General features: G+C 46.7%; 10 protein-coding genes across 10 annotated transcripts, besides 1 other annotated feature; 8 read left to right on the top strand and 2 right to left on the bottom strand.

Annotated features, from left to right (window-relative positions):
• Positions 1 to 156: 156 nt before the first annotated feature.
• Positions 157 to 202: a repeat region.
• A 684-nt stretch (positions 203 to 886) lies between these two features.
• Positions 887 to 1,309, top strand: FPSE_12225 (uncharacterized protein; the record flags this gene model as incomplete). Its single annotated transcript, XM_009265342.1, has 1 exon — positions 887 to 1,309. One exon carries the CDS (start codon positions 887 to 889, stop codon positions 1,307 to 1,309), a length of 423 nt encoding a protein of 140 aa, XP_009263617.1.
• Positions 1,310 to 1,465: 156 nt separating this feature from the next.
• FPSE_12224 (uncharacterized protein) lies at positions 1,466 to 5,041 on the bottom strand (the record flags this gene model as incomplete). The annotated part of the gene is made up of 8 exons (XM_009265341.1): positions 1,466 to 2,595; positions 2,647 to 3,005; positions 3,061 to 3,151; positions 3,199 to 3,561; positions 3,611 to 4,310; positions 4,362 to 4,521; positions 4,603 to 4,831; positions 4,903 to 5,041. The coding sequence occupies 8 exons, from the start codon at positions 5,039 to 5,041 to the stop codon at positions 1,466 to 1,468; spliced, it is 3,171 nt and encodes a 1,056-aa protein (XP_009263616.1).
• Positions 5,042 to 6,417: 1,376 nt separating this feature from the next.
• FPSE_12223 (uncharacterized protein) lies at positions 6,418 to 8,390 on the top strand (the record flags this gene model as incomplete). The annotated part of the gene is made up of 3 exons (XM_009265340.1): positions 6,418 to 6,626; positions 6,677 to 8,122; positions 8,324 to 8,390. 3 exons carry the CDS (start codon positions 6,418 to 6,420, stop codon positions 8,388 to 8,390), a joined length of 1,722 nt encoding a protein of 573 aa, XP_009263615.1.
• A 588-nt stretch (positions 8,391 to 8,978) lies between these two features.
• FPSE_12222 (uncharacterized protein) lies at positions 8,979 to 10,400 on the top strand (the record flags this gene model as incomplete). The annotated part of the gene is made up of 3 exons (XM_009265339.1): positions 8,979 to 9,356; positions 9,411 to 9,554; positions 9,603 to 10,400. The coding sequence occupies 3 exons, from the start codon at positions 8,979 to 8,981 to the stop codon at positions 10,398 to 10,400; spliced, it is 1,320 nt and encodes a 439-aa protein (XP_009263614.1).
• Positions 10,401 to 11,683: 1,283 nt separating this feature from the next.
• Positions 11,684 to 12,847, top strand: FPSE_12221 (uncharacterized protein; the record flags this gene model as incomplete). The annotated part of the gene is made up of 5 exons (XM_009265338.1): positions 11,684 to 11,740; positions 11,827 to 12,064; positions 12,115 to 12,175; positions 12,225 to 12,632; positions 12,688 to 12,847. 5 exons carry the CDS (start codon positions 11,684 to 11,686, stop codon positions 12,845 to 12,847), a joined length of 924 nt encoding a protein of 307 aa, XP_009263613.1.
• An 890-nt stretch (positions 12,848 to 13,737) lies between these two features.
• On the top strand, positions 13,738 to 14,996 carry FPSE_12220 (uncharacterized protein; the record flags this gene model as incomplete). Its single annotated transcript, XM_009265337.1, has 5 exons — positions 13,738 to 13,893; positions 13,973 to 14,077; positions 14,134 to 14,512; positions 14,636 to 14,652; positions 14,817 to 14,996. 5 exons carry the CDS (start codon positions 13,738 to 13,740, stop codon positions 14,994 to 14,996), a joined length of 837 nt encoding a protein of 278 aa, XP_009263612.1.
• Positions 14,997 to 15,295: 299 nt separating this feature from the next.
• Positions 15,296 to 16,464, bottom strand: FPSE_12219 (uncharacterized protein; the record flags this gene model as incomplete). Its single annotated transcript, XM_009265336.1, has 4 exons — positions 15,296 to 15,601; positions 15,666 to 15,992; positions 16,059 to 16,328; positions 16,381 to 16,464. The coding sequence occupies 4 exons, from the start codon at positions 16,462 to 16,464 to the stop codon at positions 15,296 to 15,298; spliced, it is 987 nt and encodes a 328-aa protein (XP_009263611.1).
• A 446-nt stretch (positions 16,465 to 16,910) lies between these two features.
• Positions 16,911 to 18,611, top strand: FPSE_12218 (uncharacterized protein; the record flags this gene model as incomplete). Its single annotated transcript, XM_009265335.1, has 1 exon — positions 16,911 to 18,611. One exon carries the CDS (start codon positions 16,911 to 16,913, stop codon positions 18,609 to 18,611), a length of 1,701 nt encoding a protein of 566 aa, XP_009263610.1.
• A 751-nt stretch (positions 18,612 to 19,362) lies between these two features.
• Positions 19,363 to 19,783, top strand: FPSE_12217 (uncharacterized protein; the record flags this gene model as incomplete). Its single annotated transcript, XM_009265334.1, has 2 exons — positions 19,363 to 19,413; positions 19,472 to 19,783. 2 exons carry the CDS (start codon positions 19,363 to 19,365, stop codon positions 19,781 to 19,783), a joined length of 363 nt encoding a protein of 120 aa, XP_009263609.1.
• Positions 19,784 to 20,281: 498 nt separating this feature from the next.
• FPSE_12216 (uncharacterized protein) lies at positions 20,282 to 21,337 on the top strand (the record flags this gene model as incomplete). The annotated part of the gene is made up of 1 exon (XM_009265333.1): positions 20,282 to 21,337. One exon carries the CDS (start codon positions 20,282 to 20,284, stop codon positions 21,335 to 21,337), a length of 1,056 nt encoding a protein of 351 aa, XP_009263608.1.
• Positions 21,338 to 21,545: the final 208 nt, after the last annotated feature.

Below are 21,545 nucleotides of genomic sequence, written 5' to 3'. Positions count from 1 at the left end.
TTAAAGACTATAATATATTAGGTAATTAAAAACTAATTAATTAGATAGTATAAATATAAAGTAAGGGATTTTTAAGCGGCTTATTTATCTAGGCAGCTCGCTTATTAAACACATTATAGTACTTTATATTTAGTAAATAGTACCTTAATTTATAGCTATATATTATACTTATATTAATTTTATCTATTTTATATAATTTAAAGAAACAAATCAATAGTCACTACAGCGCCAGACAAGATCAAGGCCAGGGCTGTCAAGTATCAAGGTATCTTTACGTTGCTAAAAAAAAGAATCTTTCAATATGCTTATGACAAGTGTGATAAAGATATGAATTATCCATCCCGAATGTAATGATTTAAATTATATCAAACAATAGCCATCCTTCGTATTTCATATATCACATTCCCTCATAGTAATAGTTGGGGCTTTTGTTGCAAGGTATTGGATCCTTCTATTGATGCCAGTTTTCATCCTTGGCATCAGTCAATTCAATGTCGATCATTCCCACCCTTTGTCCCCATGCCCACATCCATGCTTTCAGCTGACCCTCTTCAGTTGTCACATTTTATTATTAGTAGTGTTTTATGTCGATCTCAGAGAGGCATAGCTGAAGCCAAGAGCTATTGCCTTGGTTTTACTGCTTGGCTGTGATGTCATTCGGTATCATCCTATTTAGGGCAGTATGCCATTCTGTAGATAATTTAAAGTAGAAAATAAGGTTATCGCAGGTCTGATAAATTGACACCTATCTGCTTAATTCCTAATCAAGATTCAGTATCTCATCATATATATTGCGGCACATTGTGTAATCACTTGACTATCACTCTTCTCATTGACATCCCTGAACACCAATTGCATTGTCAACATACCACCTGAGCTCTTCAACATGTCATCTAATACCTCCCTTCTCAATCTTACCGACATTGCGACCAGAGAATGCGATACACATCAACTACCAAGTCGACGCCCATCTCTTGGCGATGATGTACCAACAGTATGGATTCCTATGACCAACGACTCATACGGGGGAATGTCCGAGATTTGCTCCCCAAATTCTGTCAACCTCTGGCTCGATTGCGTTCTTTGGTGCGAATTACCAGATGAATATATGGACCGCTACAAAGCCTCTGGATCGGATAGTTTCGATGCCTACTTCAATCGTCGGCTTAAGGATACTGGTATGAACATGTCGCAGGTGGTCATTTACTCAACAGAAGAAAAGAGTGCAGCGCCGGTAACAGGTCGACCACTGAGTATTATGGGTTTGAGCACGGTGGCTCTCGCAACTTTTATTGCCTTGAGTATCTAGGTGCCTTTATTACTATACCTGGCCTACTGGTCAATTTCTGCTCTACTACGGTTGGGAGCATCACTTTCTTTCTAAGAAGGATAATTCGCCAACACACATTATTATACTTGAACTAAAGAGAGAATTGGTATAAATATTAAACTTTCAAGTTACATCCTAAGCAAGATCTCCCTCTACATCGAGATCAGAACAATCCTTACTGTATCTCTTGAGATAATGCATATCCCGGTTGTATGCCTTACATCGACTCTTGGGCCAAAGCTTTCCAGCCTGTCCTTCCTGGCCTGCAAAGTCTCCAGCGAGCCACAGAGAACCTAGACTGATGTCGCTGTAGTTGCCCTTCAGGACAGGCATAGCGAAGAAACAGGGGGAGTCGTAAGGGCTTGAGCTGGTGAGAGATCCAATGCTTGTCTTGGGCGAGCCGATCTTGCCGCCATTGTTCTCCCAGCAAGCGACAGCGTTGCGTAGAGTTCCCAGCTTGTCCATGCCCCATGAGTTCCAGGCGAATTCGATATCCTTGTTGCCACCGAACGTCTTCTTGTCTGTCTTGGGATACCAGGCGAGAATATCGAGGCAACGTCCCTTCTCATCATCCCAGGCGTTGTTGGGGTTGATACACTTGTGCTTGGGCAAGTCATCTCGGACAACAACATAAAGACCTCTCCAGGCCCTGGCCATCTGCCACAGTAATGCCTTGTCCATGTTACTTCGCATGCCAGTGACAAGCTCCTCAAGACCACCAAGAGCACTGTCACGCACCCAGCCTCCCCAGCCAAAGACCCTCACGACAGGATTCTTGTACTTGGCGTCTCCAACAAGCATGGCCTCGGGAATGTCACTCTGTGGGTGACCTTGCTTGCCAAAAACAGCAGCAATGAGCTTCTTTGCTGAGTCAATACCAGCCTTTCGCACGTTGCTAATGGCAGCAGAGGCTGAGCCCTCGGCATCGATAGCATCATTGCCAACTGTGACGTCGTCGCCTGTGGTAGCACTGTACATGGACATGAGACCACCGAGACCAGCGAAAGCACCTCCAAGAGGGGCAATAGGCGCAGCAGGGCCACTGGCAATGGTGAAAGCTGCAGCAAGGATACTCAGAATGTCGATCGAGGCACTAGGGTTGCTTTCGCCAATGCTGAGACCCTTTCGAATGACACTGACGTTGCCAGCTGAATAGCTCATGCTCTGATCAAACTCTTGAATGAACTGCGAATACCAGTTGAAGAAGTTCTGCAGCGATAAGAACATGTAGTAAAGACCACCTTTACCCTTCTTGTTGAAGTCGGCTGCCAAGCATGTTAGTAAATATTTTAAGAATATTCACGAGCGAAACTTACCACATGACTTTCCAAAGTTGCATTCCTCTCCGGGCTGGAAGCAAGCAAAGTCGGCCGCAGTAACCTCATTCTTGAAGATGTCACGGTACAAGTTCTGCGCCCACTGGGAGTGGTCCTTCTGGGCGCTGATGTACTTGTCGGTCCATTGCTCAGCACCAGAGTCGTACCAGAACTTGCCCTTGTCCTTGATATCCTTGTATGCCTTGTCGGTGAAACAGTCGGGCATCTCCTCTTCCATGAGCTTATCGATCACTTGCTTGTGTGTTAGATGACTGCCACTACCGGACCCGATATCAGGGAAATCCGAACCGTCGTTTCCGGTGTTGGCATTGCCAGTGCCACCGCCAAGACCACCGCCACTGTAGGATGATCTGTTAGCATTTGAAGCTTGGTTGTGTCTGATGGGCAACTTACGAGCTGGCTTGGAAGTCAATACTCCAGACCATGGTACCTCCAAAACAGTAGCCATCTGCCCAAGCCTTCTTCGCAGCAAAGGTCTCCTCGTCTGTATGAATCAGCAACAGTTGTGAATACTCCAAGACTGTGACTTACCGTCGTATCCGATCCATTGGTCATCCCAAGAGATCTGTTTCATCATGGCCTCCTCAAGGTAAATTGACTTGACACCCTTGTTCTTGATGAGGTTCTTAATCTCGCCAAGAGACATGACACCGTCGGAATCAGTACACTCACCCTTCTCGCTGGGACCAACGAAGGAGCATCCGAGTCCGTTACAGCTCTTGTCGGCGACGGTATAGCCACGGCCATACATAGCAAGACCAAAGTTGATCTTCTTGGGATCAAGACCGTCAAACCAGAGAGGAATGGTGTTGTTGCCAATCTCACGAATATCGGCCTGACCACGGATGATCTTTCCGAGAGTTCGAACATCCTCATCCCAGAAACCGTGAAGATCTAATACCGTGTTAGTGCCAGCAAAAATATGAGGAAAATGTTAACTTACCGTAGGCCATAAATCCAAAGAAATCCACATAAGGCTCCATAGCCTTAGCATCGAACCATCGAAGATACCAGTAGTCAGGTGCCAAGGTCAAGCTGATACCGTACTTATCACCGTAAGCAGCACGCATCTCGCGTAGCAACATGGAGAAGTTTCGAGTGTCAGCAAGCTTTCGGCCACCACGCTTGGGCTCGCCAGGGTACTCCCAGTCAAGGTCAACACCCTGGAAACCATACTCGTCCATGTAGTCACGAACAGACTCGATGAAAGCAGCTCGGTTCGCCTTGGTAGATACCATGTCACTCCAAGTTGTATGGGTAGGCTTATCCTCGTCGCTCATATCGAAACCGCCAATGGCGATCCAAGTTTGAAGCTTACCACCCTTGGATAGGCCGGTGAACTCGCGCATCTGCTTGACATCATCGTCGTGGGCGGGGGTAATCTTGAAGGAGGTGGGGTCGATGAAAGCGAATGAGTAGAAGAGATGAGTGAATCCAGTCGTGTCAAGTTGCTTAGGGGTCTTGGTATCACACTTGCGTGTGCGGACGTTCCATGATTGGTAGTAACCAATGGTTCTTCCGTTTGTGCTACCACCACCTTTTGCGCATGAAGGAGACGAAGCAATGTTGCAGGATCCGTAGCCAGCTTGACAGGGTAGAGTCTTGTGAAGAGGATCGGCGTTGTCACAGAAAACCTCAGTGGTCTAAGATGAATTAGCTAAAACCAGGTAGTAGCAGGGTCATTCAATACTTACACCGCACCAACCGGAAGAAGAGCAGCATAGGTTCATACCGCAGGGCATGTCACCATCTTCACTGTACTCTCCACACATGGCGACAGCATCACAGTTGGAAGTGCAGCCATCGCCACAAAAGTCGGGTCCATAACCACAAATGCCCTCAGGGCCACAGCAGCTAATAATCGTTAGGTTGTGCATGGTTTATTGTTTTACAGTGACTTGCCTGTCGTCAGCACAAGGACCGTCTTTGCAATACAAGGCACCACTGCCACGCTTCTCCAGAGATCGACGGGAGTGGTGAGACTTGTTGGGAGTAACACCAGCAGAGGACTCGGAAGCATTCTTGGAGTTCTCGTAGTACTGATCAAGGTTGGTGGACTTGTCAATCGACAATTCAAGATCTTCAGTCGGGTTTGGGGGAGCCTTGGCAGGGTTCTGGTGGGCTGCACCGGGTATGATCTTCTTGGCCCACGCGGGTGCTTTGGCTTTGGTAGAAGTCAGTACAAGTGTCTCCTCATGATTAAAATTGAAGAGCTGGTTGGAAGGGCAGTCTTACTGATAACGTTGGAGCGGCGATGCATGCGGGAGTGACTGCTGTGAGGGTGGTTTGTCGCATCACCATTGCTAAAGTCGACAAGACATAACAAGCATAAAGCAAACGCCACGAAGGCGATGCTCGATAGTCTCAACATCATTCTGCCAACTACCCAATAGTAAACAAAGCTGATTGAGTGGCTGTTGATATTATTGATGCTCTAAGACGTGGGCAAGACACAGACTATAAGTATTACGCTGTGACATCTAGTTACCAAACGCTCATAAGATGTATTCCTAGCGCACATGGGATGAAATTGAACGGTTATCGAATTCCGTGCTTACATGATGGATAATTTCGTTTACACTCTATTTTCCCGCATATTCTACTAGAAATGGCAAGCCTGACAATAGCACTGCCTCGGCAGCGGACTTACATGGTACAATAATCCTTCCGGAGTCAGCGATACCAGCGTAGGAATATGGACATAGCCAAGGCACTAGACAATCGGCCCATGAGCTTTACCAGGCACAACTAGTCAGTGAAGATGTCCGTCGCCCCCAACATTGCCGAGCCCGGCTGGGCATCGGGAGGTGTAAAAAGAACCGTCCGGGCACCAGCCGACTAAAGTCAAGCTTAGGATCTGCATCCATGTTGTTTTCGTGTTTAGCGCAAGCCCGTCCCGCTTGCTACGACCGGAACACTGGGTCTAGCGTCGCTGTAGGATGAAGCGGGCCGTCGCTAATTGCCCGTTGCATGTGGCGGTTCTGAGCAGGGGTAGATATGCAAGGAACAAAGATTTTTCAATGAAGGATTCTTCTGTCAAGGGTCTTGATTTTGGAATACGCGGACGAGTTTTGCTGTCTATTTGTTCTGGCCAACCGAGGCAGGCTGTGCAAATACAAATTGTCTTCTTGCTGTTAGTTTCTCCAAATTATCTATGCTGTCATTGTCTAAAGGATCATTCATATCTTGATAACGCACATAGAGTATCCTTCTGCTTGAATTCGTTTGGTACTATAGCATATTGCCCATTAAATTCGGTTTGCTACCCTGTGATCGTTCCAAATAACCTTAAAGCATATACTTTTGTAACGTTGCATAACCAACCCAACGATCGAGGCGTTCCTGATCTCGATCCTAGTGGAGTTTATTATGGGACCAAGCGGAGGGATGGATGTCACAGCGCAAATTAACAAATTAACCTCTTAGTGTCTCCCTACAGGAACTTGTGGAAAAGATCGCAAATGGATCACCCGATACAGGGGAAATGTCAATGTCAGCCATACGAGAAACGGGATGATAAAAAAGTTCTCCGGCACTGTGGGTCGGAACTTGTATGCCAAGAAGACTTGATCAGATGAGGACGATCCTTCGAAAAGCACGGATGAAGCGGCAGAGAATGGATTACTCGGGTTCTTGGTAAAGTGCGTAGGGAATGTATAAAACATATACAACAGGTTCTCCATATCACCGTCCTATCAGCATCGACACTCATTATACACATTGTCCGTTCTTCTACTCTCTTTGTTGACAATGAAGGCCTTTGGACTTGTCTGGCTTTTACCTGCCCTTGCTGCAGCCCAATCTGCAACTGTCACTTTATCACCATGGCAGACCGGCGAGGTAACTCCTGATGGAACTTGTGGTGGAAGCACGGGCTTCGTCTGCAGTCCTGTCTGGGGTGCTTGCTGCTCTAAAGATGGTAAATGCGGTCGGTCCAGCAAGTTCTGTGGCGACGGATGGTAAATGGCGTCTCTCTCTGTTATTTTGCCGTATGCTCACACTCTACTAGCCAATCTATTGCTGGTAACTGCAATGCTGCTGCACCAGCTCCTGAAAAGCCTCTTGGCCCTGGAAGTGTCTCTCCAGACGGTTCTTGTGGTGGTGACAACAAGTTCGTCTGTGGCGGAAGTACCTTTGGAGGTTGCTGCTCGCTGCAAGGCTGGTGCGGTAACTCCACCGCCCACTGTGGCAATGACTGCCTCCCCGACTTTGGTACATGCGGTCCTCCTTCAAACATCACTGCCAACGGACAGTGTGGCGCGAACGGCAAGATCTGCCCCGGCTCTGGCTTCGGCGATTGCTGCTCTAGCACAGGATGGTGCGGTGGTGATGAAGACTTCTGTGGTGCTGGCTGCCAGAATGGCTTTGGCAACTGCACTTTGACCGATGCTGGAAATGTCTCAACTGACGGCTCTTGTGGAAAGAATGGCAAGATCTGCAAAGGTAGCTCATGGGGAGATTGCTGTTCTGCTGATGGCTACTGCGGCAAGGGCGATGGCTTCTGTTCTGCTGGTTGCCAGTCCAAGTTCGGAGATTGTGACGCCGAGACCAACATCTCTACGGATGGGCATTGCGGCAAGAATGGTAAGACCTGCAAGGGAAGCACTTATGGAGATTGCTGCTCTGCACAAGGGTACTGTGGCAAGACAAACCATTGTGAAGCAGGCTGTCAGTCTGAGTTCGGCACCTGCAATGCTGATGCAGGCAAGGTCTCTACCGATGGCCGATGCGGCGGCTTCAATGGAAAGACCTGCAAAGGCAGCTCTTTCGGTGACTGCTGTTCCATTGGCGACTGGTGTGGCAAGACTTCTCACTGTGATGCTGGCTGTCAATCCAAGTTTGGCACTTGCAACAGCGAAGCGAGCAACATCTCTACCGATGGCTACTGTGGCAAGAATGGCAAGACTTGCAAGGGAAGCACTTACGGTGATTGCTGTTCTGCTCAGGGGTACTGCGGTAAGACAAACCACTGTGAAGCAGGCTGCCAATCGAAATTCGGTACTTGCAACGCCGGCTCTGACAACATTTCTACCGACGGAAGCTGTGGTAAGAACGGAAAGACTTGCAAGGGTAGTGAGTATGGTGACTGCTGTTCTCAGCACGGATACTGTGGAAAGGGAGATGACTTTTGTCGCACGGGATGTCAGCTTGCCTACGGTCTTTGCCCTGGTATCTCTGCCGACTCCGAGTGTGGTTCAAGGAACGGTAGAACTTGTGCTGGCTCTGGTCTTGGAAACTGTTGTTCTGCCAATGGTTACTGTGGAAGCACGGGATCGCACTGCGGACAGGGCTGCCAGAAGGGTGCCTCCAGCGGCTGTCTCACCAAGAACATTCCCACTACGGATGGCTCTTGTGGTAGCAAGGCTGGTCTGACCTGTGCCGGTGGTCCTTTTGATGGCCAATGCTGCAGCGCTGCAGGTTGGTGCGGTACATCATCCCATTGTGGATCTGGATGGTAAGTTCATTCACCCCTTGTTTCTCTCGACCATTCATGCTAACCCAACTTCTAGCCAACGTGGATTTGGACGGTGCAACTGAGCACGAGATACTCTTACGCCTACTATCTTGCGAGTCTGGGACTATTCTATGACAGTTATAGATATTAATTAATTCTTATCGATATATTTTAAATCACTCTCTTAACGTTTTGTGATAGTTACTGCGGATCCTTTGTTGAGAATTTTGAAGATATCGAGAAGACTAGGGCTCCGGCTTACAGTTAAAAAAAAAACAATTAAAAGTGATGGTTACTACCCTGCACTGTGATAATCTCGTTACCCATATGTAGTTATATTCCTGCCTATCACTGAAATGCACTAAAGTAAAGTTGTTATGTTATAGAGTCGCTCAGTATAATATATTTAACGTTATGTATATAATTGATTATCTATCGGGAGCTTCAACATGGGAAGTAGTGCAAACATAGCAGGAACAGATGACATGGAGCGGAACATCAATGCTCCGCCTGCGCTATCATTATTCAGGTTGCATCCTAGGAAACGTCCAGATACCAACTTCACCTCACAACATTGCCTAGACAGAAAGCATGGTCAATACAGGACGTCCGAGTCGCGGCTGTGCGGTGTGCAGGAAGAGAAAAGTCAAGGTAAGACCGGACCTCTTAATTAGGAATGGTAGTTGTACTTACTTCCAACGAGTGCGATGGAGCGACACCTACATGCACGAATTGCAAGACCGCGGGATGGACGTGTCCAGGTCCATCCAATATTGGTTTTTTTTTCCGCCACCAAACTGCCTCAGATATGGCAAGAAGGATTGTTAGAAATGATGGCTTGACTGTTGCAACACCAATGGCTGGAAGTTCTACAGACCCGGAGACGTGGAAGCGACCCCTGTCACCCCCAGCAAGAGACAGAGCCACGACCTTTTTCATGCGACAGTACGTTTTCGGTATCTCAGGTGGGAGCGACTCATTTTCACTGGGATATAATCACGAATACCTTCCAGTCTTGATGAAAGAGGAGTCTGCATTTGGGCTGCTCAGTACAGTTGTCGCAGCGGCTGGATTTGCCGCCCTTTCCAACGCAGGCAATGTTGCCGAGTGGCGCTCTGAGTCATTTCGACTTTACCAGAATGCGATTGTTCACCTGCAACATGCTCTTCAAGATCCGGTTCAAAGAGTTTCAGATGAAACACTTGGAGCAGTCTTGTTAATGGGAACGTTCGAGGTGAGCAACTTGTGCGCTGGATTGAATTCTGATAACAGACGCTAACAGTGCTAGACAATTGCACTCCCAGATACCAGTTCAATGGACACGTTTAGTCAACATATCATTGCGGCGGCGCGATGTATTGAGATGCGTGGTCCAGAGCAGTTTCGATCGCCGGCTGGTGTGAAGCTATTTATGCAGATGCGACGCAACATGGTAAGTCTATATCTCCGGTATTGCATGCACGTACTGACTCCTTGTCAGATCACCACATGCCATCAGTTGCAGGAACCTTTCCCTTTCGAGGTATCAAAATGGTCACAATGGGCCGAACCACACCAGCCAGAAGCATATATTCCTGTGAATAGACTTTCACAGATCAATGAAGGCCTGGCTAGTACTCGCGCTAAGCTGAAATATTTAGGCATCACTGACCCTAAGCTCATTTCCCAAAGTCTCATGCCACTTGATAGAATGATGGAGCAATGGGCAGAGGAGCTACCGCCTATCTGGGAGTACAAATCATATCGATCTATCGGTCCAGATGGGGTCCCTTCAAGTAGATGTGATCTCCAGTATGATATCTACAATGATCCATGGATTGCATACATATGGAACTCGTATCGCAACGCGCGACTGCTCATCCACGAGTCGATTATCATTGCTACACTCAAGCATGGTAGTCAAGAACAGAAGGAAATGTTACATAGTTCTTTCACAATATTGAGGAGAATGGCGGATGAGATTTGTTATAGTGCCGCATATCACTTGGGACGCCGACGCCAGGATGGTGTAGCCATGCGCCATCCAGAATCCAGGTGCTTTGACAACACGCCAGCACCTGGAGGCTTTCTACTTCTCTGGCCTCTGTTCTTTGCAGCTATTCAAAGAACCTCGCCTAGAGATCAAAGGCTGTGGGTGGCTGGGATAATCCGTCAAGTAGGCAGACAAATGGGTTTGCAGATGGCCTTGTCGATGGCTGGTTTGCTGGAAAAGGACGAGAAAGAGTTTGCCTTCTCACATGATGACACCTTCTTGCTCGGAGAATGGCACCCAAATTGAGGTGTTGCTGTATAATATTTACACACCTTTACTGTCATTATTTAATATTCAAGAAAAAAGATTAAAGGTTAGCATCAGTGTCAGGCAATGAAGTCTTCGACAGGATAACACATTCAGAACAGCTTAGACTGGATCATGGTAAGGCATACTCTGTACTTCAAGGCAAATTGGTCGTCTATCCCCACGCGCATCCTTTGTTTGTGTCAGAACCTCAGTTAGTTAAGCTTATTATTCAGGCTTTGGATCCTTGCGAGTTAGTGTTAGCACTGTTGATTGGCTGCACCGCATGGCTAACTCAACATAGTTAGAATATCTAGCGATTGCAGGGGTTGCTAGCGCATTGACCTTACTAGGTCTCATTGGTGTGATTCATTTTTAACTGGCTATGGATTTGATCTACAGTAGGAGCACGACACTTGATCATCTCTGTCTTCATGTTATGGTAGATCCTACAGGTCTGTTTGTTTATTTCTCAAGTACTCCAATTACCAGGAGTCCCTCAAAAATATTCATTGACCACGTAGTCGATCTGTCCTTTTATATAAGAGACGTATAGAAAGAAGCTTTGTCTCACATGGCGGTTTAATGGCTGGTGAATGGCTGGTCAGGTTCTACTGCAAGGTACAAATGAGAGACTACATTTGACATTGTATCAAGGGACAAGTATCCTCTCAGCCCTGCAAGAGTGCGATCCTCTTTGGCCTTGTCGTGGAGAATTGCCCACAGAGATTGGTTGTTTCGCAAAGCTAACCTGTACCTACGAAGCTCTGTTGATCCTGGCTATTTTACTTAGCATCGCCACGGCCAGGGAACTCTTCCTCCATGACCATGTACGTTTGCATTGGATTTTGTAAGTTGGTGCTAAACCACTGATCTATCCCTGATGTTGGAACTCATCAGTCTCTTGGCTACCACTCAGCCACGTTCGTACCAACCTGTCAAAACCAGATAGCCAATGATACGTCTGTGTACATCTACGTTTGAGAGTATCTTGGTGATAAGGTCTCATGGATCTGCTCCCTGGAGAATCCTTGTTTCACTACTGCTGACAAGAAATGATCCTTCGGGTTGTTAGCGCGAAACGAATAAATAGTAAATAGTATCTCTGTGTGTCGGAGCTTCCATGCGAATGCGAAAGAGGCATTGTTGTGTCGATCGACAAAGGTTATAAAATGCCAACCGTAACCAGACAATCATCACAAATATCATCTGGCATTCAGTTATCCTGCACAGTACCTTTATTCTCATTATCTGCTTCGACATCGCAAACACATTCCGACAACATGAATGATACTGGGGATTTCGTCGTGTTTGGGCCAAAGGCCAACTGTACTTTGGACGTATGTTCACCTATTAGATATGGCATCTCATAGATGTTCGCTGCATCATTAGCATCAGGGTACCTGGAACTAACCCAGTCACTCAGCTTTGTACAATTGAAATGAGCGTATATGGCTACCGACCTTCCCTCGCTGCCAATATATCGTTTGCGGCCCTGTTTACAATCGCGACTATCGCGCACGCCTATCTCGGCCTACGATGGAAAACACCTTGGTTTATGTGGTGCATGATTTTGAGCTGCACTCATGAGGTGGTTGGTTATGTCGCACGTATTCTTCTGTGGGTGAATCCATGGAGCTTCGGCGCGTTTATCACCCAAATCAGTTCGTTATTTAGTCGCAGGTTGTTTGGAGATGTTGCTGACTTGTTGTAGTTGCCATCACCCAAGCGCCTGTCTTTTATTGTGCAGCTATCTACGTTACCCTTGGTCAAAGGTAAGTTGCATCTGATCTTAGTAATCGTCAGCTTCTAAACTTGCACTAGCATCGAACACTATGGTCCAAGCCTTGCTCGCTTTCCAACAAAGTACTTTGCCTGGGTATTCGTTCCAATGGATATCGTTTCTCTCATTTTACAAGGCACCGGTGGAGGCTTGTCCGCGTCTTCATCGGGAGCTAGCCAGGTGGGAGTCGACGTGGCCATGGCAGGTCTCATTCTACAAGTTATTATGCTTGTGGCATTCAGTGTCTTGTTTGCCGACTACATGATTAGGTATCTTGGACATAAGAAGTCCAGAACTCTTGGGTCAAGGGACAAACTGTTCTTTGCCTTCCTTGCTATTGCGGTGCTGACTACCCTGGCTCGCTGTATCTTTCGCGCCGATGAGCTCAAAGAAGGTTACCAGGGAGAGCTGATCAAGCATGAAGACCTCTTCATTGCACTGGAGGGAGTGTAAGTCTATTAATTAATTGAAACTCTTTTGACTTGCACTAATGTCATTGCACAGGTTGATTGTCGTGGCAGTCTTTTGTCTATTTGTGGCTCATCCTGGCCTAGTGTTCAACCTTGCACCAAAGGTCTACCACTCAGTTGCTACGGTGGCAGATGTCTCCGAGACTGCTTATTATTCCAAGACGGGTCAATCTGCAAGTACCGTGCAGCATTAATGGGACAGTATCAGTCTGCACATTTATCAAGTGTGGATCTCAGATAGATAGCAGACGACCAGTCTCGACATTCTCAGACATTCTCATACTGGATCAGACTGAATCAGTGTTTGGAACGATGATGATAAGGGAGCTGGATGGAACGTTGAGTCCTAGGTTGACAATAGTGCAACTACAGACAGCCAAATCGGGCCTTTTTGCTTGGCTTACAGTGCAAAGATACCTCCAATTCTGGGCTCAAGGCTAGGATTGGTCTGTTGGAGTGGAAACATAGTGGTTTTACAAGAGTTTCAATGATTTACACCATCTGTTCATTTCTCTCTGCGCGCAATAGTTACTGTTAAAGAGGCAAATTGTTACCCAAACATGCAGTGGCGTCTTAGTAATTGTTGAGTCGTCTATCTAAAGTAGCAATGGATTAAACCACGTGGACATGTTTTCTATAAGTACCTGCCCGTTTCAGCGCTTGGATACATCAGATGAAACCTCGAGCTCACCGAATACATCGGACGCATCCCAATCCGGAAAGTCCTAACGCAGGCACACACACTAAAGAAACGCAAGATTGTTAATCTTTTCAAGACATCTTTATCGACATTCCTAAAACATACAGACAAAAACTTGCATCGTAAAGTAGTTCTCTTATTCCGGTAGCGTTTGCGGGGTTAATGGGGTTGGTATATGATGCTATCACTGCAGATAATGCCTGCATGATGCAACCACTATCACAGACTCTAGATCGAGAACGGCCCCAGATAATAACGTTTCAAGTATAATATAAAGGGCCTTAACCCACATGGCGTTAACAGGGGAGTGTGTTGATCCCGACTGTCTTTGCTTTTTGATGTTTCTAGCAGATTCCGACTCGGCAGTAACCAGTGTCGCCTATCATGGAGCCAGCAGCTGAGACGAGAGGGCCAGAGGTCATGGCTGTTATAGTTACATTTTTCGCTTCATCACTTATTTCTTGTATATTACGATTTTACGTTCGAATTTTCATGATCAAGGCGTTCCGAGGTGACGACTGGTTAATGGCCATCGCTATGGTATGAGCATTCATTTTTGCCCTGCCTTGATAATCTTGGCAGGGCTGAATATTACTCAATCTTACTGAAATATTCTCAGATGTCCTACACTATGTATACAGCTTTCTCCATTTACGGCATAACACAAGGGACTGGCCGACATATGGAAGATCTCAGCTTGGAGCAGATCCACAAAGCAATGATGGTGAGACGCTTCCACTTTAAATTGAGAGATAACTATCTAACATTCTACTTGCACAGTGCTGGTGGCTCGGTTATATCGGCTACAGTCTCACAATGATGATGTGCAAACTATCCATTGGCTTCTTCTTGCTCAACGTGGCAACTAGCAAACTACACAAATGGGTTATCTACATAACCATGTTCTGCTCTACAGTCTCTGGCCTGCTTTTCTTCTTTATTTCTATATTCCAATGCCAACCCATATCCTATGCTTGGATGAAGGATCAGCCTGGCAAATGCATTAACCTCAATGTCACTATTTACCTGACAATCATGTACAGCATCACTGCCGTTATTTCTGATTTCATCTTTGCACTCCTCCCGGGACTCATCATTTGGAAACTGCAGTTGAAGAAGAGGACAAAATATTCCCTCATACCCCTCCTTGCCATGGGCTGTGTGTAAGTCAAAACCCATCGATGTCTTTTAACTTCATTTACCTACCCTGGCACTGTACTGATGTCGCTTGTAGTGCGAGTGCTGCCGTTATAGCTCGGTTTCCTTACCTTGCTGGTTACAGGGAAGTCGATTGGCTCTGTAAGTATAACACACAAACCTGCCTATCAAGCGTGTATGGCGTTTGCCTTACTAACTCTTGCCAGGGCACACTGTGGATGTTGCAATATGGTCAATAATTGAACAAGGGTTGGCAATAACAGCTACCTGCTTAGCAACGTTAAGGCCCTTGTTTAAACTCGCAGGACATCGCCTTGGTCTCGCGAGTCAACCCACAGCATTACGTACATATGGCCACAAGTCAACACCAAGTTCCGGATCTGCAAAACAAGGTCACCTTGCTGGACGCTTTTCAGAACGTGAAACTTTATCGCCTACGACTATTCAGCGCCCAGAAGCTGCAGGCCGAAAAATGTCTGGTTTGAACTCAAAGTTCTCTAGCGGGGGTGCAGGTGGTATCAGAAGGGAGATAAAATGGGAGGTCAATCTATCAACTCACTTTAAGAGCGAAAGTGAGGTAGAGTTGAGTTCGCCCGACACTTGGGTAAATAAGCGAGATAGACAGTGGGTTTAGATTGCTCAACGCACATCTTAAAAGTTATTGATCAATATTACTATCTTCTATGAACTATAATACTGTGAGAGAGAGAAAGTGCTGATGTATAATTTGTAAGCAGGCATTGGACTTTCATTTTCTCATCGTCCACCTATTGATCCGAATGTCTCATTCCATAGTGGCTTCACCCTTGAAAATGAAATCGCTCGAACCCCGCAGTGAATCTGTATATTCCTCATACATGGGCGACAAGCCTGTCTCCAACGTCTCTTTGAAGAAATCTTCAAAAGAGGTTCCCTTCACGTCAGGGTAGAGGTCTTTGCCAATCTGATAACCCAGGTAGCGGGCGTATTCGGGTGTATTTTCCCCCATAACGTCGAATGACTTTTGGTAGGTCAACTGGCAGTAGTCAAACATCGTTTTGAGATTGTCCTTGGTTCTGGCAATCCCATCATCAATCTCCTTGGCGGTGCGCTTGGAAGTCACTAGTTAGCATCGAGCTTACCGTAGAGACTGTGACAATAATCTGGAAACATACATATTTTCTTTCAAGCTTTTCGCCGCTGATTTTCTCAACTGCATCATACAGCTCATGCTGAGTGAGGAGTTCGGTGTAGGCAAAGACCTTTTGATTGAGGGTTCTCGGGTCGGTGATGATACGAGCAACATAGATGCCAACGTCGCGGGAATCGGTCCTGGCAGAAGGTATATCACCAGTTCCTCCAATCGCACCGTTGTAGAGAAACAGATTGCGATCAATGCGGCCGGAAGGCAGACGGGGAAGACTGATCTGGTACCACCACCCGACGTCGATGACGGTATAAGGAAGATGCAGTCTCTGGATATGGTCCAAGATGATCTCCTTCTACACACGTAGAAAGGTTATTAGTCCTTTGCTATCGGAGTAGAAGACTGTTGTAGCGCCACTTACATTATCTCGCAGCGACTGAACACCTCGAGGCATGACCGCAGCATAGAAGCATGGAATGTATCGTTTTACTCCTGCCTTTTTGGCTACACTGGCTAGAACAATTTCATCGAGCAAACAACAAACAATAAGCACTTCGATGCCTTTGAGCTGATCTACAAGATGGTCCTCCGGGTCATTGATGCTGAATGACATTATGCTTACGCCCTTGCCCTGCAGTTCGATGACATTTGGCTTCTTGAGTGACGAGGGTCTGACAAGGGCGGTGATGTCCTGTTCTCGACGTTAGGGTCGGGATACTTGACAAGATCTGATAAAAACTCACAAATCGTGTTTCAGTCGAGGCGAGTAGGCCATTGACAATAGATGAGCCGTTTTGGCCCGTAGCGCCAAGGATTGCTACTTTCATGTTGGGATGCTTGTTGGAGGGGAAAGGAGTATGCTCAAGAATGTTTGGAAAGAAAGTTGTAGATGATATATATGTGAGAGGATGAGCGATACATTTATACTTGAGATATTTGAGACGCTCCTATCACATTTCCACAATTATCACTCCAATACTCTATACTTCATCATTATCACTAGACAGCGTCTAAGCTCTTGAAGCAGGCATGGAGATCGACAAGGGTATCTAGGCTATCCAGTACGCTAACTAGACTAGATCCACCGTGATGGCGCTGGCACATTATTTTCCCGCTGGGAAATCTTTCCGCGCGGGGTTTTCCGAGCGGGATTTGATAAAGTGGGAGTTATCTGTGTTTCGAAGGTTTCCCATCATTTCCCACAAACACCAACCATCCCTTCTCGCCAAGACGTTCACATGACATTTAACCTGACCGGCACAAAAGTGGTAGGATGAAGACCTCAATCTGCTGGACGTGCCGCCTGCGTCATAAAAAATGCGATGAGACGCTGCCCATTTGCGGCGCATGCGCAGCTTTAGAGATCGATTGCCACTATTCCCCCAGAAAGCCCCAATGGTTGCAGACTGAGAAGCGACGCCTTGAAGCCCTGACACGGCTCAAGGCCCAAGTCAAGAGGAACGTGAAACGTCGGCGCGGAATCACTCAAATGAGGACCATCGCCAATGAGATTGATTCAAGCCCAGACCTTGGTACATTTGAGCCATGTCTCGGTACTTCGGAAGACCCTCTTACACAAGAGACGATGGTTGAGCTGTCATCCGAACCAGTTACTCCACCAACTATAACGCCGACCGAGGATCGGACAGCATACATTTCGGTGTATATGGACTACATCTTCCCCATTCTTTTCCCCTTTTATCGACCATACATTACTCAAGGCGGGCGTCTCTGGTTACTATCACTGGCGATGAATAATGCCGGGTTCATGAGCTCTATCACCAGCATCTCTTCGCTTGTCCTGTGGCTTGTTCCTGCTCATGTTGGCCCGGGTCAGGCATCTTGTGCCTCAAAGACATTGGAAGAATTCCATGCTCAGGCCAGCGTCGCCCTTGGAAATATGCAGCACGATTTACAGCATCTCCACCAACGTGGTATCGAAGACTGTCTTTCCGATAGTGTGCACTTGCTGGCAAATATGATGCAACAACTTAGCTTTGAACTTATAATTGCGCCATCGGGAAACTGGCAGACGCATTTAGATGCGGCCACTAACCTGTTTGAGCAGATCCTTGAGCATCATGGCAGGGATGGCCCGACTCGGCAACTGTCCACTGTGATTAGTAACCTGACTCGTCATTCTTGGCCGGGTGCGGTTAATGCTCTGAATGCCGACCAGGGGACCTTCACTTTCTTCTCCAGTATTTTACTGTTTGCCGATATAATTTCCAGTACGGTGCTTGATCAACCTGCAAAGCTACTTGAGTATCATTGCGAGCTCCGACATTGCAACTCGCGGCAGAACTCTCATATAGCCCTTGAAGAGATTACGGGGTGTCACACTTGGGTTCTATTAGCAATAAGCGACATTTCAAATCTCTCGAGGTGGAAAAAAGACCAGATGACAAGTGGCAAGCTGTCAAACGACGAGCTCATTTATCGAGCGGCTTCACTTGAGACAATTCTCAACAATGGTCTTGGTACATTAGATCAACATGGAAACACAGAGAACAACTCTCAACATATTCCACCATTAGAGTTACTCCTGAATCAATCTGGATCTCCGTTTAGTTATTCTAAAGCTGCGCCAGACAACAGATTGCCGCTGACACGGACTTGGATTTACGCAGCTCGCACGTATCTCCTTTCTGTCAAGGTAGATAGCATCACAGAAACCTCCGAGCTTGAGATAAGCGTGAAACAGATAATCCGGTCCTTTGACGCCATCACTTCGTCTTCGTGGATACGGTGGCTTGCCTGGCCGCTTTGTGTAGCTGGAATCTATGCCAGTAAAGCGCAACGGTCGGCAATTTGTGAAATAATGGACTTGGCAAGTGGTTTCAATGTTTTTGGTACTATGAAGGCAGCTGTCGACATTATAAAGAAGACATGGCAGAAGCGGGATGCACGCGAATGTTGTCTCGATTTGTCTACATGCCTCAATAGCTTAGGATATCCAGCCCTGCTAGTATAGTAACATCATAATGGAATAGCCATTTCAATAAATAGGCTGGCTTATCTTTAGAAGCCGTTAATTAAGGCACACGTTCAAGTTATATTCAACGACTGTCTTACCATAACTTAAAAGTGATGTCATTTATCTCATCCCTGACTCACTTCTACCATCGCTAGTAGGCTTGAAAACCAATGCAACTGACATTCCAGGACCTCAGAGATGCTATTCGTCTACTTATTCTTGGTCTCTTATCGGCTCACAATTGGCATGGCTCTTCATACATGCCACTCTTCAAGGTACCTGTAGTTGATACAGTGTTGCTACAGATGGCCAGAATTGTAGAGTCATAGCTCAAACCCCCTAAGGCGTGAACTGGTAAAGATCGGCAACATTGCTTGTGCAGAATATCATTAGATCATTAGTCAAAATGTTAAGAATGACAAAGATAGACGTTCAAGCTCTTAGATACGTTTCATGGATGATGACAATCTAAAAATCTTTATTGAAGATAGTATTAGATTGATCAGATACCGTCATCCGCTCCCAAAAGCCATTCCCTTCAACATACCCCGTGTCTTGGAAGTACGTATCTGGTTGGACCCCCCGTCTTCAGCTCTTGATCTGCGATGACATCAGTGGCTCGCTGCGGCATATGTATATTAATCTCACTCGGAAATCCACCTGTGCCATCTTTCTTTTTTTCTCATATACTAAACACGTCCTGGACTACAATAACTCTTATAACATCTCATCTACATCATTATTCAATATGAGTGACAACGTCAAAGAAGTTAACGGCACAATTGTGACCAATACCGATGTAAGCACCCAACGCATACTCTTGAGACACAACAGCATGTGACTGACCAGCGGAGAAGGTGACGCCCCCAGATGACTGGACAAACAACTACGAAGACATGGGTGGTGACATGATGTGGGGTGAATTCGGCGATGTCTCCGAGATAACCAAGGGATATGGTCTCGATGGCACGGTCAAGCCCCTCTTTGCCATGCAACCCTACACGGGAGAGGCTATCTCTCTTTTCGAGCTCAGCGGAAAACACTACCTCTACAACGCCATTGAAGGATCGCTGTACCAGGTTAACCAGCCCAATGACCTTCAGAGTATTGTGTCGACAATTGATGATCCGGAAAAGGGTATGGCTTTCCTTGAAATTGAGGCCTTCTAGATAGATCTGCAGGGTCGTGTCGCGGGGTTGAAGTGGGTTTTTGATGCATCAGGGTTACCCTGTGAGTTAGACCAACAACCCGTATTCAACTAGGGCTTCCTATGCATTTACCCAATATATGCAGCAAGTCTTGTTTAATCACAGATGTAAGCTGAGAATGCAACCTCAATATCTGTTGGCTCGTAATACCTTGAGATTACGTATTGAATACGGTAGCACCTATCATATTTTGAGCAAATAGCTTGGCCCAACAGAACCACGCCATTTCGTTAGCCTGAGAAGGTCAAGTGCAGTAGTCGGTTGTAGTACATCGGTCTAAGACCAAAGAGAAACCAGGGCTGATGGAAATAGAACAAGGTTTCTTAGCATCTGTCTGGTGTAATAGTATGGGTCGGCGATTGCCAACCTCATAAGTTACGGATTCCATATATGAAGCTTTCATTATGCACAATACTACTATATCCTTACATCCTTACTCAGTCGATATTTTACTACACCATGAACAGCCTTCGCGAAGCCTTGCTTGCTCCCTTTCCAAAAGGAATATCTCAACAAGAATTGCTCAAAAGCATGTCTCGGGATGAAGAGGATGTGCGCCAAGCCGTCGCGCGAGGAGAATTTGAAGAACTTCGAGGCATGGCACGCTACAATCGAACCTGGAATATCAGCAACAGTTATTGTAGCGTTGGTGATGGTGTCGATTCTCTCGAGGGCAGCCTTCATTCTATCTGGCATGTGTACTACCAGCTGAGCCGACACACGTCTCACGAAACTGCTGAGCATGACCGACTTGTTCTGGACATTGTCAGGTTTCAGGGACTTGGGCCTTTGACCAGACCCGTGCCGGGCTCCTATGGGATTGATATCGCACGAACAACAGACGGCACACTGTGGAACGATCTGCCCTTCTTGGTCTCTGACATGACTAAGTTCTGGATGGATAACTGTGCGACGCTCTCAGGTGCTCATCGCCTCAATTTTGCGTCGTTCTTGGCCAAGCTGGCCTCGACGCGTGTCCCCAATGACAAATTGTGTCAGATTGCTCTAATTCTCTTCCGCTCTACATTTGAAGATGCACGAGATCTTGGCACGGCTGGGGAGGCAGATGACGAGGACAAAAAACGGGACATGAGGGACCTCACAGTTGCCCAACTACTCCCGTCTGCTTCAGTGTGGATCAAAGAAGCGGGATACAACATCATTCAGTTGTCAGATGTCTCATGGAACGATTGCTCCAGCCCTGTTGGCCATGGTGGTCCCATGTTTACCCAGTCGGATCTTGGCAAGCGGTGCCCGAATGGATTCACACCTTGGCGGTGGATGTTCTGGCTCAAGCGTCTGCATGAGATCCGGGATGAGGCGAAGGAGGCCAACGAGAATGGCCTTGAGGAGTCTGCTGTTGAGGCTATTGACTCGATGGTTTCTAATGTGGAGGAACGGAACTCGGAGATTTTGAGGGCTTATCAGAATGGTGGTGAAGATCTGCACAAGGATCAGCATTTGTCTTGCCTGCAGGGTTTGCTCAAGTCTCACACGGAGAATACCGACAGCTAGTTACCCCCACAAACACAACTTGCTCATTTATGTACCGATTTGAAATATCTGAACATACCTCTCTCGAGAAGTTTTGTTGACTTTGACAAATATCAAATATAAGGACTGTATACAAGATGTATCCTACTTGAAAAGACGATGGCTTTCTTCAAGACACATTGCCTTAGTTAGTCCAGGGTAATATGACCAAACAGATGACGCGATCACC

This window comes from Fusarium pseudograminearum, chromosome 3, assembly GCF_000303195.2.
Source record: "Fusarium pseudograminearum CS3096 chromosome 3, whole genome shotgun sequence".
NCBI lineage: Eukaryota > Fungi > Ascomycota > Sordariomycetes > Hypocreales > Nectriaceae > Fusarium > Fusarium pseudograminearum.
The sequence above is the reverse complement of the archived record's forward strand: the minus strand, read 5'-3'. Positions and strand labels throughout refer to the sequence as shown.